This window comes from Plasmodium malariae, assembly GCF_900090045.1.
Source record: "Plasmodium malariae genome assembly, chromosome: 3".
NCBI classification, from domain to species: Eukaryota; Apicomplexa; class Aconoidasida; order Haemosporida; family Plasmodiidae; genus Plasmodium; species Plasmodium malariae.
In genome coordinates, this window is record NC_041777.1 from 216,822 (window position 1) to 232,867 (window position 16,046).

The 16,046-nt window shown below is 28.4% G+C and overlaps 2 protein-coding genes across 2 annotated transcripts; both read right to left on the reverse strand.

The window, feature by feature from the left end:
* Nucleotides 1-507: 507 nt before the first annotated feature.
* Nucleotides 508-1,178, reverse strand: PmUG01_03014000 (conserved Plasmodium protein, unknown function; the record flags this gene model as incomplete). The annotated part of the gene is made up of 2 exons (XM_029008766.1): nt 508-693; nt 1,092-1,178. 2 exons carry the CDS (start codon nt 1,176-1,178, stop codon nt 508-510), a joined length of 273 nt encoding a protein of 90 aa, XP_028859360.1.
* Nucleotides 1,179-2,202: 1,024 nt separating this feature from the next.
* On the reverse strand, nt 2,203-15,578 carry PMUG01_03014100 (transcription factor with AP2 domain(s), putative; the record flags this gene model as incomplete). Its single annotated transcript, XM_029008767.1, has 2 exons — nt 2,203-2,598; nt 2,895-15,578. The coding sequence occupies 2 exons, from the start codon at nt 15,576-15,578 to the stop codon at nt 2,203-2,205; spliced, it is 13,080 nt and encodes a 4,359-aa protein (XP_028859361.1).
* Nucleotides 15,579-16,046: the final 468 nt, after the last annotated feature.

The following is a 16,046-nucleotide window of genomic DNA, read 5'->3' on the forward strand; positions in this document are numbered from 1 at the left end:
AATTTCTTTCTCTTTTTTTGTTAAACGTAAAAATATTTGTATTTTGTACAAACGTTTCTTTTTTCATTTGTAAAAAAGGTGCACATTTGTTGTATTATAATTTCACTTTTTGAAATATGCAACTTTTTTCATAAAAGGGGTGATGTGATTTTTTGACATTTTTGTATTTTCATTTTTTGTGTCTGTGTAACATTATTACGAAAAAAGCAAATTCTTCTTCCTTTTCTTTTCTTTTCCTTTTTTTTTTTTTTTTTTTTTTTGAGGTAAACATAGTTTTCTTTTTTTTAAATTAAAAAATTAAAGAGTTCTTTTGTTAGTTTTTTTATGCCACAACTGTGTTAACAAAGGGATGAACATGTACATACAAGTACAGACGTATGCATGTATATGTACTTACGGATATATGTGTTGACATATGTTTATGTACTTACATACATTTGCGTGCTCACATAGTAAACGTTGCTAAATCTGAGCACGTATAACAAATACAACAAAAACTAATTTTTTTCAATGATTATTCGGCTTAATCGTAAAAAAAGGAACGTTACCATTTACTCTACTACTACATTGTTGCGTAGTTTCACAAAAATAACTATCATATATGTTTAATATAGACTCTTTAATAGGGTAGTAGTTGTTTTGTATAACTTCCGCTGCGCATACCATTGAATCTCGCATTAACGTTCCACAATACTGAGGGAATTATAAAAAAAAAAAATATATATATATTTGCAGCATTTTTAATTTTGATAATTAAAAAAAGGAAAAATGTGTATCTCTTTTACGAAAATACAGAAAACGCGAAAGTTTTGCACTTCAACAATGCATACTGGGAGTAAGATATTTTTTTCACCAAACTTTATATATTTATTTAATTAATTTTTTTTCTTATATATATATGTATTTATTTATTTATTCACTTACTGTTTTTTCTTTTTCATTTATTTTTATATATATTTAATTTGTTTTTATTTTTGTTTATTTTTTATCTTTTATGTATATATATGTGTTTATTTATTTATTCAGTTATTTTTTTTTTTCTCTCTCTTATTTATTTACATATATATTTAATTGTTTTTTCCTTTTTTTACTGTAATAGTGTGCGAGAAATAACTAGTCTCCTTTTCCTTCTCCTTTTCCCTTTTTCTTTTCTTTTTTTTGTCTTGTTTTTTTTCCATTTTGTAGATTCACACTAAGCAGAGTAGGAAAATGAACATGATTCCTCCATTCATTTACTCAGCATATACATATATATATATATATGGTAAAAAAACAATAACAAAAAAAAAAAAATATACTTATAAATTTGAGGTGGTATACCCTCAAATGTACATTTTAAATTATAAAAAAAAAAAATAGTAAAATATCTATTTTTAAGTTTTTTATATAAGTACATATATGATGATAAAGAAAAGGTTGTTGACATGCAACTTTGAAAAAGCTCAGAGAAAAAAAAAAAAAGAAAAAAAAAGAAATAAAGAAATAAAAAATAAAAAAATAAAGAAATAAAAAAATAAAGAAATAAAGAAATAAAAAAATAAAGAAATAAAGAAATTCCATTAATTTTTAATAATCAACTTAAATTAATTCAATTTTATTCATTTTAATTTATTTCAATTTAATTTTAATTCAGATAAACAAAGGTAATTATTGAAAATGAAACAAAACAAAAAAAAAAAAAAAAAATATAATAACCAAACAAAGCAACGTAAAAAAAATAAAAGGAAAACCAAAAATAAAAAATAAAGAAAAAATAAGGTAAAAATAAAGTGAAAAATAAGAATGATTCTACTTTTATTTTACAACTGTACAAAAAATAAATGAATAAGTTTTTACACTGCTGTGCACACAAAAAGAAATAAAAAATATTTAAAAAAAAAAATAATAAAACTGACAAATGAGCGCCTATATATATATATATATATATACACATATACGCGCACACACACACCCTTATGTTGCTATTCTGGAGACCCCTCGCTACAGAAAAAAATTTAATTTAATCATAAATGAAAACAAAGCTCTGCTGAGAATATGAAAAACAAATTGCAGAAATATAAGAAAATAGAAACTAGAACAAAATGACCAACTTATGAACTGAATTTTATATGTCCTCTTAAAAAAATAAGTAAAACAAATATGTATATATATATATATATGTGTGTGCACAAATACGTCTCTAGGTACTATTCCCTTGTTTAGTTATTTGCTGTCAAAATAAAACAGTAACAAAGACTTAATTAGCATATCATGTTCATCGTAGGACAACTTACTTGATGTAACATTTTTAAGTAAACATGTCACGAATACATCGATGTATAGCTGTATAGACTTTACATCATATATGTTATTTATAACATCTATGTGATATTTTTCAACCTCTTTCAATAAACTTATATTTTTTCTTAACTTGTTTCGAATTAGTGGATTTACAGAAGGGTCATGCGTAGTGCCCTTAAAATTTAAATCCTTATTCACATCACTTGAAAAAAAAAGAGTATTTTTATTTTTAAATAAGTCTATTATTAAATATTTGTATATTAGTTTTCTGAAATTAATTGTCTTGTTTATATCTTTTGAGTTATTCACGTTTAAGTCCTGTAAAATGTTGAATCAAAAAGATATGCTAAACGGGTAAAATTAAAATGACACACGTGTAATCATATGTATGTATCTAAACAAATATGCAGATGAGCATGTATCAAGAATATATGAGCAACCAACCCAAACGATTAAAAATCCATAAACAAAAGGAAAATGCTGCCTTTTCTTTTTATATTTTTTTAGTATGAACATACGAAGTGCGCGAAATGTATCACATATTAATTGAAAAATATTATTTTTCCTTTTTTCTTTTTTGTTATTTGATTTTTTCTTTTTCCTTCCATTCTTACATGTAACGTAAGGCAAATATATTCAAAATATGACTCCATGAAAAAGCCCTTTTCACCAAAATTATTACTATTATTATTACAATTATAATTAAAATGTAAAAACTCGTTAGTATTTATACTTTTAAAAATAGTTAAGTAATAGTTATCAACCAATTCATCATTTTGCAAAAACTTCTTATTCGAATTGCTATCATATAGTACGTCTACTTCTAACAATCTCTGAAGAAATTTATTACTAAACTTTTTTAATGTATTTACATTTTTTAATATAGCTCCTTTTTTATTATAATTTTTATAAATGTTTAATTTACTCTGTCTTCTTTCTTTTTTATTAATATCTGCATATTCATCTAAAAAAGTTCTGTTCTCTTTTTTTCCCTCTTTCGTATCTATATCAGAATTATTACTTTCCTCAAAATATTCGTTATTCAAAAATATATCTCCGTTGAGCATCCATTTTTCTTCTTCAGGATAATTTTTATGAAAATATTCATTACCATGATACACATCATTTATACAATTTTTCAGATCGTTTGTAGGCGTTATGTAGTTCCTTTGTTTATTATCTTTATCATATAATTTATAATTTGCAATTAAATTATAGTTCATATATTCACTCACACTGTTCTTTTTTGCATCATCCATAATATATCTCCCCCTTACTTCATTTGTGTTGCATCTTGGTGTTAAGCACCTCAACACTGTATTACTTAAAACAGGATATTTTTTCTTATTTATATTTGCATCATTTTTTTCCTCCTCATTATTTGAACAATTTTGTGCCTCTTCAAAATATTCCCCTTTTTTTGCCCCTTCAAAATTTTTATCTTTTTTTTCCTCTTCAAAATTTTCCCCTTTTTGTTCCCCTTCAGAATATTCCCTTCTTCTTGCCCCTTCACAATTCTCCCTTTTTTGGCCTTTGTATGGACACTTAAAATGACAGATCTTTTCTGTATTCGCATATTTGTTACTATGATTATTTAACTTATTCTCAAAACTTTCATCTATCTGTCCTCTTCCTGGGTTTTTGTAAGTATAAATTTCAAACGATTCTTTCGTTTGTTTCTTTATCAGATTACACACGTTAGATCGTCCATCCATGGTATTCTCTCCAAAAATGTATGGAGTTCCATATATTATAGAATTATTTTGTTCATAATAATTATTACCATTATTTGTACTATAATTTTTATTTAAGATAAAGGGAGAATTGTACTTCTTTTCATTATATTTATTTCGATCTTCATAAATATCACTGAACAAATTTAATGGTTCGTAAGATTCACCATTTTTACATTTTAAATTATTTAAAGCTTCATTATCAATCAAAAAAGTGCTGTTCCTTTTATTCTTATTTAATATATAACTGTTTTTATCACTTAAATTATTTATACACTGTTCCATAACCTCACAATTATATATGTTAAGGTTATTATTAGATACGAATTCGTTTTCCCTATTTGTGTAATTATCGTAGTACATAGGAACATCCACAGGCTCTTGACTGAGGAAGTTTTTCTGAATGTCATTAGTACATATACCCCTTCCCTTTTTACAATCCCCGTTTATTCTTTCTTTATATAGTAAATCTGTTTTAAAATTTTCGCACTTCCTTGAGCACTTTAATTGGGCACTCTCTTTCTTATCAAGGCTGTTACTTCTAATCAATGTGCTGTTATTATTTTCATCTATGTCCACGTAACATATCCACAAATCGTCGTTAACTGTAGACATGGTAGAGGCTTTACCATAAAAATTGCTTACATCTTTTGTTCTCTGTTCGTTATTAATGATTTTATCTGAAATGTTCATTCTTCTCCCATCAATAAGTTGCTTCACATCATCTGCATTATCAATACAACGGATATTTAACGAATCATATGTTTGACTTACCTTTTCATTTAAATAGTCTTTTTTCTCATTACACTTTACTTGTTCCATATCCAGTAAATAAAAATTGGGATTACCAAGAACACCTCTTCTGCTGTCTTTTCTCCTTTCTTCATACTTCATTGTTCGTAAAAATTTATTACCATCTGTTATATTGTTACTTCTTACATAAGTCTTCTTATGATGCATTTTTTGTGTTCCATTTAAAGAATTATTTTTTCTATTGTCTCTACATACCTTTCTATTTATGCTGTCCACTGATGAGTGAAGTGTGCTGTGTGGGGACAAGTGTTCATTTAAGTACGCTCCATCGGTATTATTACCATCATCATTATCATCATTACTATCGCTTCGTACATTTTGAGGAAATATGCTTAACTGTTCAACATTCAAACTTGTAATTTTTAACAGCTGCTCATTAGAGGAACCATTAACTACACTACTGTTACTCCATTTATTTCCTTCATCTTCACTTATTTGTCCAACCGTTATATTATCACCGCATATTTTATGTAAAATTTTATCTTCATCTGGATTAAAACTTCTTTCCATTAATCTTTTTTCAGTTAAATCAAGTAAATTTAAGTGACGCTTTTCATAATTTGAAAAGGAAGAAAATTCATTGTCTTCCTGCTTCTTCTCACAGTCTTCTTCCTTACTTTTTGCGAAAAAATTATTAGTATTTACATTAAAAATATCAACATGGTCATGGGCAAAATTATTATTGATGTAATTTGGATTTATTTCTTCAATCCATTTTTTTTTCGCATATTTATCTTCTACCAGAAAATCGTTAGACAAGTTTTTGCTTTCGTGTGCCCCCTTTATAACTCCGCTATGGTTACCCTTCATATGGTTAGAAGCATTGCCATTATTACTATTATTATTATTATTATTATTATTATTACTATTATTACTATTATTACTATTACTATTATTATTATTACTATTATTACTATTACTATTATTATTATTATTATTATTACTATTATTACTATTATTACTATTATTACTATTATTACTATTATTACTATTATTATTATCATTATTATCAATATCATTATTATTAGCGTTATTACTACTATTATCGACGTTATTATTTTTATCGATATTATTATCATTACAATTATTATTAGTGTTATTTTTGTTATCTTTATGACTATCACACCTAAAATCACTGTTCATCCACTGAAAGGAATGTTCTTCTTTCTTTGTGTTTACATAATGGTGCACCAACTCTTTCTCATACATTTCTGTATGCTTTAAATTATTGTTTTCATATATTTTATCTTTGTTTGACATGCTTCTATTATCCTTGATGCTTATATCAATGGTACTTCTATCAACGATGCTGCTATCAACGATGCTGCTATCAACGATGCTGCTATCAACGACGCTACTACCAATGATGTTGCTATCAACGATGATATTATCTATGGTATCATCGAGCTCTTCATTTTGTTTTTTATTCCCCCAATTAGTTCTATTTAAGCATTTCCCGTTATTTGCGGTAGAAATTGAATTTTGACCTGACTTGTTCACATTTTCAACATTTGTCACACAGTGGACATCATCTACCCCTCGAACGTTGTTCATTTTTAGTTCTCCACATTTTCCACTTATCCATTCACCTCTTCCACCATTGTTATAATTTATTAAAAAATTATTTTTTTCTAAAAAAAAAGATAAATTATTCCTACTATTCGAACAGATATTCATGCAACTTCTTACATTCTCATAATTACTTTTATCTTTTTTATTTGATACGTCATTCCTTTTATAATTAAGGCATAAATTCCATTCACAGTTCATTTGCATACATTGGTCTCTTCCATTATTTAACATGTTTTCCTTTGTATACTTATCACTGTCCACAATGTTTAAATTTTTTACCTCATTCTTATCATAAACAAATTTACCATGAACATTTACAATGTCATTTATATAAGCCTCTTTATTTAAATAGTTACCATTCATTTTTGCTGAGAAAGTTATATTACTATCCTTAGGAAGAGTTACATTCGATTTGATAATATTCTTTCTTGAAATTTTTCTTTTTTTCTGTTTCGTATTATCATCAAGATCAAGGCTGTAATCATGCTTTCCCTCAGTTGTCTCATTATAGTTAACCCCCTTATGCTCTTCTCTATTCCTAACATTTGCAGCTATGCCTTTACCATTTAAACTTGGCAAATTATTCCCTTTAATCAATTTATTAAACCTTGTGAAGTTGTAAAAACTTGTGCTCCTGTCAAACAAATACTGCTCACGAAATGATTCTTTTAACACATTCTTATCAAAGATATTTCTGTTAATAAAAGCGTTTTTCCCCTCGTCTTCCATAGGGTATGGTAAACCACAGTTCTTCCCTGTATCCCATGCTCCGTTGAAGTGGCTTTTGTTCATCTGGTTGTGACTCTGGTATCCTGTTGCATCGCTCATCTGGTATCCTGTTGCATCGCTCATCTGGTATCCTATCACATCTGGCACCTGATTTCCTATCGTGTTGTTCACCTGGTTGTTCATCTTACTGTTCATTCTAATTTTATCCTTTGATCTATTAACTTTGTATACATTGTGAACATTACTAACCACTATTTCCTCATTAATATTTCTTCCACTGTTAAACCCGGAAAAATTGTATTCCCCGTTGAAGTTATGTGTGCTGTCAAATCCACTAATATTGTTAGGGTAATATGCACAATTTAAACTATTAAAATATATGCTATTTTTCCCATTGACTATATTGGCAGTATTCTCCAATGCACTAGCCTCATTAGACGTTTTCATATAATTATAGTTTACATTACTATTTGTGTTATTGTTTGAATCGACGTAATTAAAAGAATTATAAATATTATTTAAATTACTATTGCCATTGTTTATATCACTTGTCTTCGACAATGAGATGTCTATTGTGTTTCTACTGTGATATTCATCAAGATCCGTATTAATAATACCAAAATTTTTACAATATTCATTTTTCGTAAATATATAATTATTTATTTTATCATTTCCATATGGAGCAATATCACCTGTTGATATTCCTTCTACATTCCCCCCATTTTTATAAATCAAACTTACAATTTTATTTTTACTGTTATTATTATTTTCACTATTATTATTGTTATTATTATTTTCACTATTATTATTGTTATTATTATTTTCACTATTATTATTGTTATTGTTATTTTCACTATTATTATTGTTATTGTTATTTTCACTATTATTATTGTTATTGTTATTTTCATTATTATTATTGTTATTGTTATTTTCATTCATATTGTTATTACTGTTAGATGTATGACCCTTGGAGCGCGAGAAACAGATAGGTGACACGTTCTCACAATTAACCGTCGATGGCATCCTCTCCCCCCTTAAATACTTCTTAACTGGTGCTTTGTATTTCTTGTTATCTGCATTATTATTCATTTCCCCTTTACTCTTTTTTAGCCTTAAATTATTTTTCCTTTTTTGTACTTTTAATCTACTCCTCACAGCTAATTCTCTCGCTGTTAAGAAGCCATATCTATAAACTGAGAAGCACTCTTTTTTTTTATATCCATATGCACACCATCTTTTTTGTCTTATATCAAAATGAACACCTTTCATCTTAGGTATTTTCATTACTTCATTATAATAATTTATATTATTATCTTCATTCGAATTTTTCTTATTAAAATTTTTGAACTTATAGGAATATTTTTCTACTCTTTTTTGTTTGTTAATTAACTTTTTTACACATGTATTATTAGAAAATTGTATACCTGTACTACCATTAGAAGGATCGTCACCCTTACGTAAAAATAGTACATCCAAGGTATTACTATTATTGTTATCATTATTACTGCTACAATTCCCGCAATTAGAATTAGTTGTCTTTCCATTTTGAATATCATTATTCATCTTTTCGTCAACACATACTTTTGCCAATTTTTTTCCTTCGCTATATTTTAGGTCACTATTACTTTGGGGTGTATTTATTAAGTACTTTCTTTTTTTTTTATTTTGATTGGTGCTTTTATCCATACTTTTATTTGTTCTTTTATTTAAACTTTTATTTGTGCTTCTATACGGGCTTTTGTTTTTATTTATACTTGCTTCATTTTTTAAATCATAATTAATGTCGTCTATTCCTTCTATATTGTACATGACTCCGCTCACTACACTACTGCGATCATCCGTATCCTTATATATTTCACATTTTCGCTCTTTTTTCTTCGTATTATTAGTATTAGTTTTGCTAATACCTGTTCTAATGTCCGTCAACAAAGACCTGTTTTTACTTGTAATATTGCATCCTTTTATCTCATCACTGCAGCTATAACCCCCTGGTGTATTATCAAGAAACTTATAGTAGTATATATTGTTGCAGTCAAAAGGAACAGCGTAATTATTATTCATGTTCATGTACTCTCCTTTGGTGGTAGAGATATTATTATCCCACTTCTTGCCATTTTGATTTGTGCAAATGGAATTGCTTACAACTGTGCCTTCTTCCTTATTTTTAACTGAACTGAAAAAGTAGTTCATTGTATTCTTCGCTTTTTCTAAATATGGGCACCTTGTTTTTAATATTGCGCTCTTCGCAGTTATCTTGCCTTGGGGGCAATATGCACTTTTTTTATCCTTTTCAAATGAAGCAATATCATTCATTTTTTGATATATATTTCTACTTTTTCCACCTATGTTTACTTCTTTTTTGTTGCTTGTTTCTTGACTTCTTATCATATTCGTACTGCTTTTATGTACAAGTTTATGATCACTCTCCTCATCTGTGTTCGTTATTCTTTCTCTTGTTGAAAATTCGTCTTTATTTGAGTAATTTTTTATTTGATCATTTTCAAAATACACATTTTTGTTCGTTTTTATTAAACTATTAAAATGTTCAGAAAAATGGGTAGCCGTTGAAGCTCTAGTTAACGCATAAGAATCTTTTTCACTTCTGTCGTTTTTAAATACATTTAATTCTATGTTTTCGTTACTAAGGAATTCATTGTCCTTTCCCGGTGAGTTAGACTTGTTGCTGTTGTTGCTGTTGTTGCTGTAGATACTGTTACTGATGTTACTTGTGTTGTTATTCTTTTTACTTCTGCTCCTGCTGTTATTACTCCTGTTTCTGTTATTGTTACTCCTGTTTCTGTTATTGTTACTCCTGTTTCTTTTATTGTTACTCCTGTTCCCTTTGTTGTTACTCCTGTTCCCTTTGTTGTTACTCCTGCTCCTATTGTTGTTGCTTGTTCTGCCATTATTATTACTACTATTGTTTCCGATAATATTATCCTCTTCTAGACAGTTCATTCTCGTAGTTTGTGAATTGTTTTTTATGTCACTAATATTTGGAAGGCTTTCATTTGGGATTCTAACAATATCTTTAATATATTTATTTATTGCTACATTTCCCCCATTTTCCAGGTAACTACTACTGTTACTATAATTATTGTTGATGTTATTACTATAACAACTGTTGATGTTATTACTATAACAACTGTTGATGTTATTACTATAACTACTGTTGATGTTATTACTATAACAACTGTTGATGTTACTACTATAATTACTGTTGCTGTTATTCGTATAATTATTATTATTGTTATTTATTCCCCTGTCCTCAAGCACGTGATAAGGGCGAGTGTATTCATCTACATATTTATTCGTGCCATTAAAACTAGATCTCAAATTCGAACTATATAATCCCCTTATACTGTCAATTTCATGCCTATTTTCCTCCATAATATCCATTCTGTTAATATCACTTTTTATGTTCCTATCATTTGAATTGTTAACATAACTACAGCTATAATGTTGTACATAGTTACACTTATTTGAAATGTCTTCATCTTCAACTCCTTCAAATGTCCTACTGGAATATTCATCATATGCTGGACCCACTTCGCTGAAGTTTTTGTTATCATTTAAAATTTTATCACTATAGAGATTGTTCCTGTTACTTGTCTTTCTTCTGTAATGCCCATGATGAGGGCTTCTACCGGAAGGCACGTCATTACTACTACTGTTTCCAATATAATCCGCGTTGCACGTGTCGCCAACGTCGGAAATATTATTCTGACATTTTCCACCATTCATTAAGAAGTTTACATCATATACCTCATTTTTATTATTAATGTTGTTGTTCATGTGGTTCATGTTGTTCATGTGATTCATGTTGTTCATGTGATTCATGTTGTTCATGTGATTCATGTTGTTCATGTGGTTCATGTTGTTCATGTTGTTCATGTGGTTCATGTTGTTCATGTGGTTCATGTTGTTCATGTGGTTCATGTTGTTCATGTTGTTCATGTTCATGTTGTTCATGTTCATGTTGTTCATGTTCATGTTGTTCATGTTCATGTGGTTCATGTTGTCCATGTTGTTCATGTGGTTCATGTTGTTCATGAGGTTCATGTTGTTCATGAGGTGCATGTTGTTCATGTGGTTCATGCGATTCAGGCTGTTCAGTTTTTCGCCACCCCTAGGAGCATGTAGATCCCCATTAGTCCATGTGTCACCGAATTTGCGTGTATTTATATTCCTATCACTATCAAAAAAAAAATTAGAATTTACAAATTCATTAGTATATATTTTACCTGAATTGTTCATACTAGTATTTATATTAGCATTGTTAATATTATAATTTTTGATATGATTGTCTCTCATTTTAAAGCAATTTTCTCCATAATTATTTGAAACTTCTACCTCATATAAATTGTTTATCTCACCTGTCCTATGTAAAGGGCCATCCATGTTGTTGGGGATAAAACCAAGGGAATCATTGAATTTTCTTGAATTGTAGTTATTTTTAAAATTAGAAAAAATATTCTGATTTTGATGTAGGGAAATATTATTAGTTTGTGCTTTCCCGTTACAATGCATATTATTTGCATTATTCATATTATTTCTGTAATTTATATCAAGGGTTTTTCCATTGCATAACAACTTTTCTGTGGAATTATATCCACCATAACAATTTGCACCTCTTAGACCTATTCTATTATTTAAGAAATTTGTATTTCCATTTTGTTGATTGCTTATCTTTTTAGGGAGAGTGCCACTATATTTGCATTTTTCCCTGTCATCATTACTATTTCCACTGCTCCTGTCATTATTACCACCATTAATAACATTCGTACTGTTATGCTTCCATCTATCGCTAGTATTTCTTTTACTGTTAATGCATTTACCTCTAATTTTACTGCGAGCATGTGAAGTAGAATTAGCACTAGTATAGTTGCTCAAAGTATTTAAGGTTGTCGTATTTCTCTTTTTACAACTATTATTATTTTCTTTGGAGTTACTTTTCTTAGTACAAATTTCTTTACCATTACTCCTCTTACTACAACTGTCCTTACCACAACTCTTTTTACTGGTAACTTCTTTATTGTTATTGTCCTTATGACTGTTCTGCCTATTAGCATCCCCCTTCATACAATTCTCCACACCGTTAGTCTTATTTCTAACTTTAGAGTTTCGAAATTCAAGAGCTAACTGTCTAGCTTTATAGAAACCATATTTACATACTGGGAAATGTTTTTGTATTTGTTTGTTATTCTCGTTTTTCCAGTAAGCAATCCATCTGATTTGATTGTGATCGAATGTTAGTCCTTGTATCTTTATCATTTGTTTTGCTAAAACACGATAATATTTTCTTTCATTTAAAGGTATGCCTGTTCTTTTTTTCTTTTTCCTATAATTAGGGGAATTATAATCATCTGCATTTTTGCAGTTTTCGTAATTTGTTCCATTTATGCATTCTTTACTAAAATCTAAAACATCTTTATTTACTTCACCTGTTAAGGAATTCTTCTCACTATTCTTACGTTTTACACATTCTTCACTACCATTTTGGTATAATGCATAATTATTACTTAAGATGTTAAAATTATTTGATTGACTTGAACTCACTGCTTTTCTTGTATCATTTATGAAACTTCCTACTGAAGAATTATTCTTATCCTCATTTAATAAAACTGTATCTGATTGCATAATTATTTTTTTGCGGTCTATTTGGTCACTCTCATTTGTATATATATAACGCACCTTATCATATAACAAAACACCTGAACTGTTCATATTTTTATTCATTTTTTCTTTTGGAAAAAGGTTATTGTTACTTTCCTCATGTATGCTACTAATTTGATTATTTAACCTCCCACTATGAACATAATTGTTCTTATCTATAACATAACCGTTAACTGTGTTCTCCTTTGAGCCTTTTTTATCACAAATAGAATCTAACCTATTCTGGTTTATTGTATCTTTGTCCGAAAATTTTATATTTGCATCTATCCAGCTCTTTCTTGTCTCTTTGTTCTCATTTATGCATTTTTCACTTGCGCATTTTTTACTTACGCATTTTTTACTTACGTATTTTTTACATATGCACTTTTCACTTAAGCCCTTCTCGTTTATGCTTTTTTCACTTTTCCTCTTTTTTGGGCTAGTCAAAAGAGCATATTTTGGTGAAAAGCAACCATCCGTTGTAAGATTAATTAACTGTTCTCTTACCTCTTTAGCACATTCTGCTTCTCCTTTTTTCGACCTCTTCTTATCTTTATCAGTGACGTCCTTATTTTTTAGTACTTTCATAATACCCATTTTTTTACCTTGCAACGTCTCACCATCCTCAGTTGCCGATCCGCGTGCTACTAGGATAGCATTTTGTAAGCTCCCTTTCCCTGTATCATTAATTCCTCTATTCTCATTACATATAAGAAGCCCCTCCTTAATCTTCATGCTATCCTGTGATAATAATGAGGTGCATTCTTCGAAATTAATGTGTGCTAAATTTTTTATTTCATTATTTCCAATATTAATTTTGTGTATGGAAGACCCTACTTGTTCAGGTATTTCATTTGTTCCTTTATTTTTAACCATTTCCAACGACTTTACAATATTTTTTAATTCAAATGTAGTCTTATTTTCATTTCTGTTATCCCCTTTTGAATTCTCTAATTTGGAATATTCGGCCATCTCCGCATTTTGTACTTCCAATTCATAAATATTATTAATGCTAGTTTGCGAAGTTTTTGAAGCTAAAGAAATGTGATTTGCACATAAATTATTCGAATTGTACTCTTCGGTTGACTCACGTTCAACATTATCAGTAGTAGTGCCTTTCTGGGCTTTTCTTAACAGGTTAACGTTTTTTTCATTAAAATCGTTTAACTTATTTTTATTTGTCTTTTCATTAGCATCTTTTATTATAGTGCCATCAGAACATACGTAATTCCTGTTCATATATTCACTTTTCGTTTTTAAAATTTTATTTGTATTTTTATTCTCAAAAAAATTGAAGTCTGCTATTTTTTTTTCTTCACATATAACATCATAATTATTTTTTCTCAAATATGTATTCTTTTTGATATAAGCACAACTATTCTCAATTGCTTTTATATTTTTCGAATTTGTGTTAATCATATTTTTTCTCTTAAAAGACTTTTCATTAGTAAAGGGATAACTATCATTAGTACGTTTTTCCAAAATACGCTTGTTAAATTCATTTTTCTCAAAATTACTATTATTCATTTCAGCATTTACATTTGTCCCATTACCTCTTGCACTTATAGTACTCTTACATAATGTGCCCATATGCCACTCACCCATCATCAAACTATTTATACCTTCTTGTACATTCAATATTTCCTTTTTTGTCATGTACGTAGTACTGTCATCAGTGTTGTAAGTGTTAAGGATTACCTCACTATTGTACCTATTTTCCATATCCCTCGAATTATTCTTTGTTTTATCATCAGAATTGTTAAAGATATTAATACCTTCATTAATGTTTACACTACTACTATTACTACAATTATGCACGCTGCAATTTTTGACTTCACAATTATTTATTCGTTGTGTTCCCCCAAAGTTATTTTCCTTTTCTATTATTTGATAGGATGATATATCTTTATAACTACAAGATGACTTCTTCGCATTATCATTATTATTAGTCCATTTTTCATTGTATAACTTGTTCTTATTTGAGTTCATAGTTGGGTCAATATTATCTCCCCTAATGGTAGTACCAACTTCCGTCATTTCCTTTTGACTCTCTATTTTGCTGCTCATTATAATTTTATTATAGCATTTTCCTTTTAAATTGTTACTCATTCTGCTTTCTTTTTCTTCACTGTTCATGCAAATATTTATATCGAGGAAATTTTCACTATTTCTATTGCCTATAAAAATTGCAGAATTATTGCTTGTATAATTTGTATCTCTATCAGTGCTGCTACCATTATTGCCGCCACTACTACTATTACTAGTAATGGTGGTATCATTATTGCCACTACCACTATTGGTACTATGAACACCAACATGATTATTTTCTCCCTTTACTTTTCCCTCAAAAAAGAATTCATTATGCCGGATGTGACTGTCCTCACATTGTCCATTCTTATCTTCATTTTTATTAACGTCCAGACAAGAGCTGTTGGAGCAATTCATTTTATTTCTATTAAAATAATAGTACACGTTTTTATAATTAATTACATTGTTTGAACGGTGTGAAGTGGTGTTTTCTTTCATATGATGGTTCATTTCATTTATGCTAATTTTTTCATTTGAACCGTCGTTTTGATTGCTACTCCTATCACAGTTGATGCTGTTACTTAACATCTCTTTATTGTAACATATTGTTTTTAAATTAAAATTGCTCATGTTTATTTCTTTCTCTTTTAATTTTATATTTTGTTTAATAAGATCACTTGGACTATCAAATTTAGAGGGATTACTGTTTATACCATTTTTATCAACAGGACATGGAAATATTTTCTTTTCGTATTCCTTTATTTCCATATTAATCTTTTTAATAGTATCATTTAAATTCTTTATATTTCCTCTTGATGTATTTGACACGAGTCATATACTACAATATGATGTGTCTTTAAACTAGTTATCCTTATATTTTATATATGCATGTACATGTGCATGCGTTTGTTTTTACTTCTTTTCATTAAAAATTACTCTCATCACAATTCATTATTTCGTGTAATGACTAGGTGACCATGTATACACACGGGAAATCGCGCATGTATATGTACTAATGTGAATACGCCTGAATATATACAAATATATATAGGGATACCCCTACATGAACATATGATGAAAGAAGGAATTTTTTAATTTCGTAAAAGCGTTCCTACTTTAATTGAGCTCTAAACATATGTGCATAAATATATACATGTTCATTATATACAAAAAAGATAAGAGTGTAATGCAAGACGAGTAGAATTATTGCGTATGCTAAGCAGAAAAATAAAATAT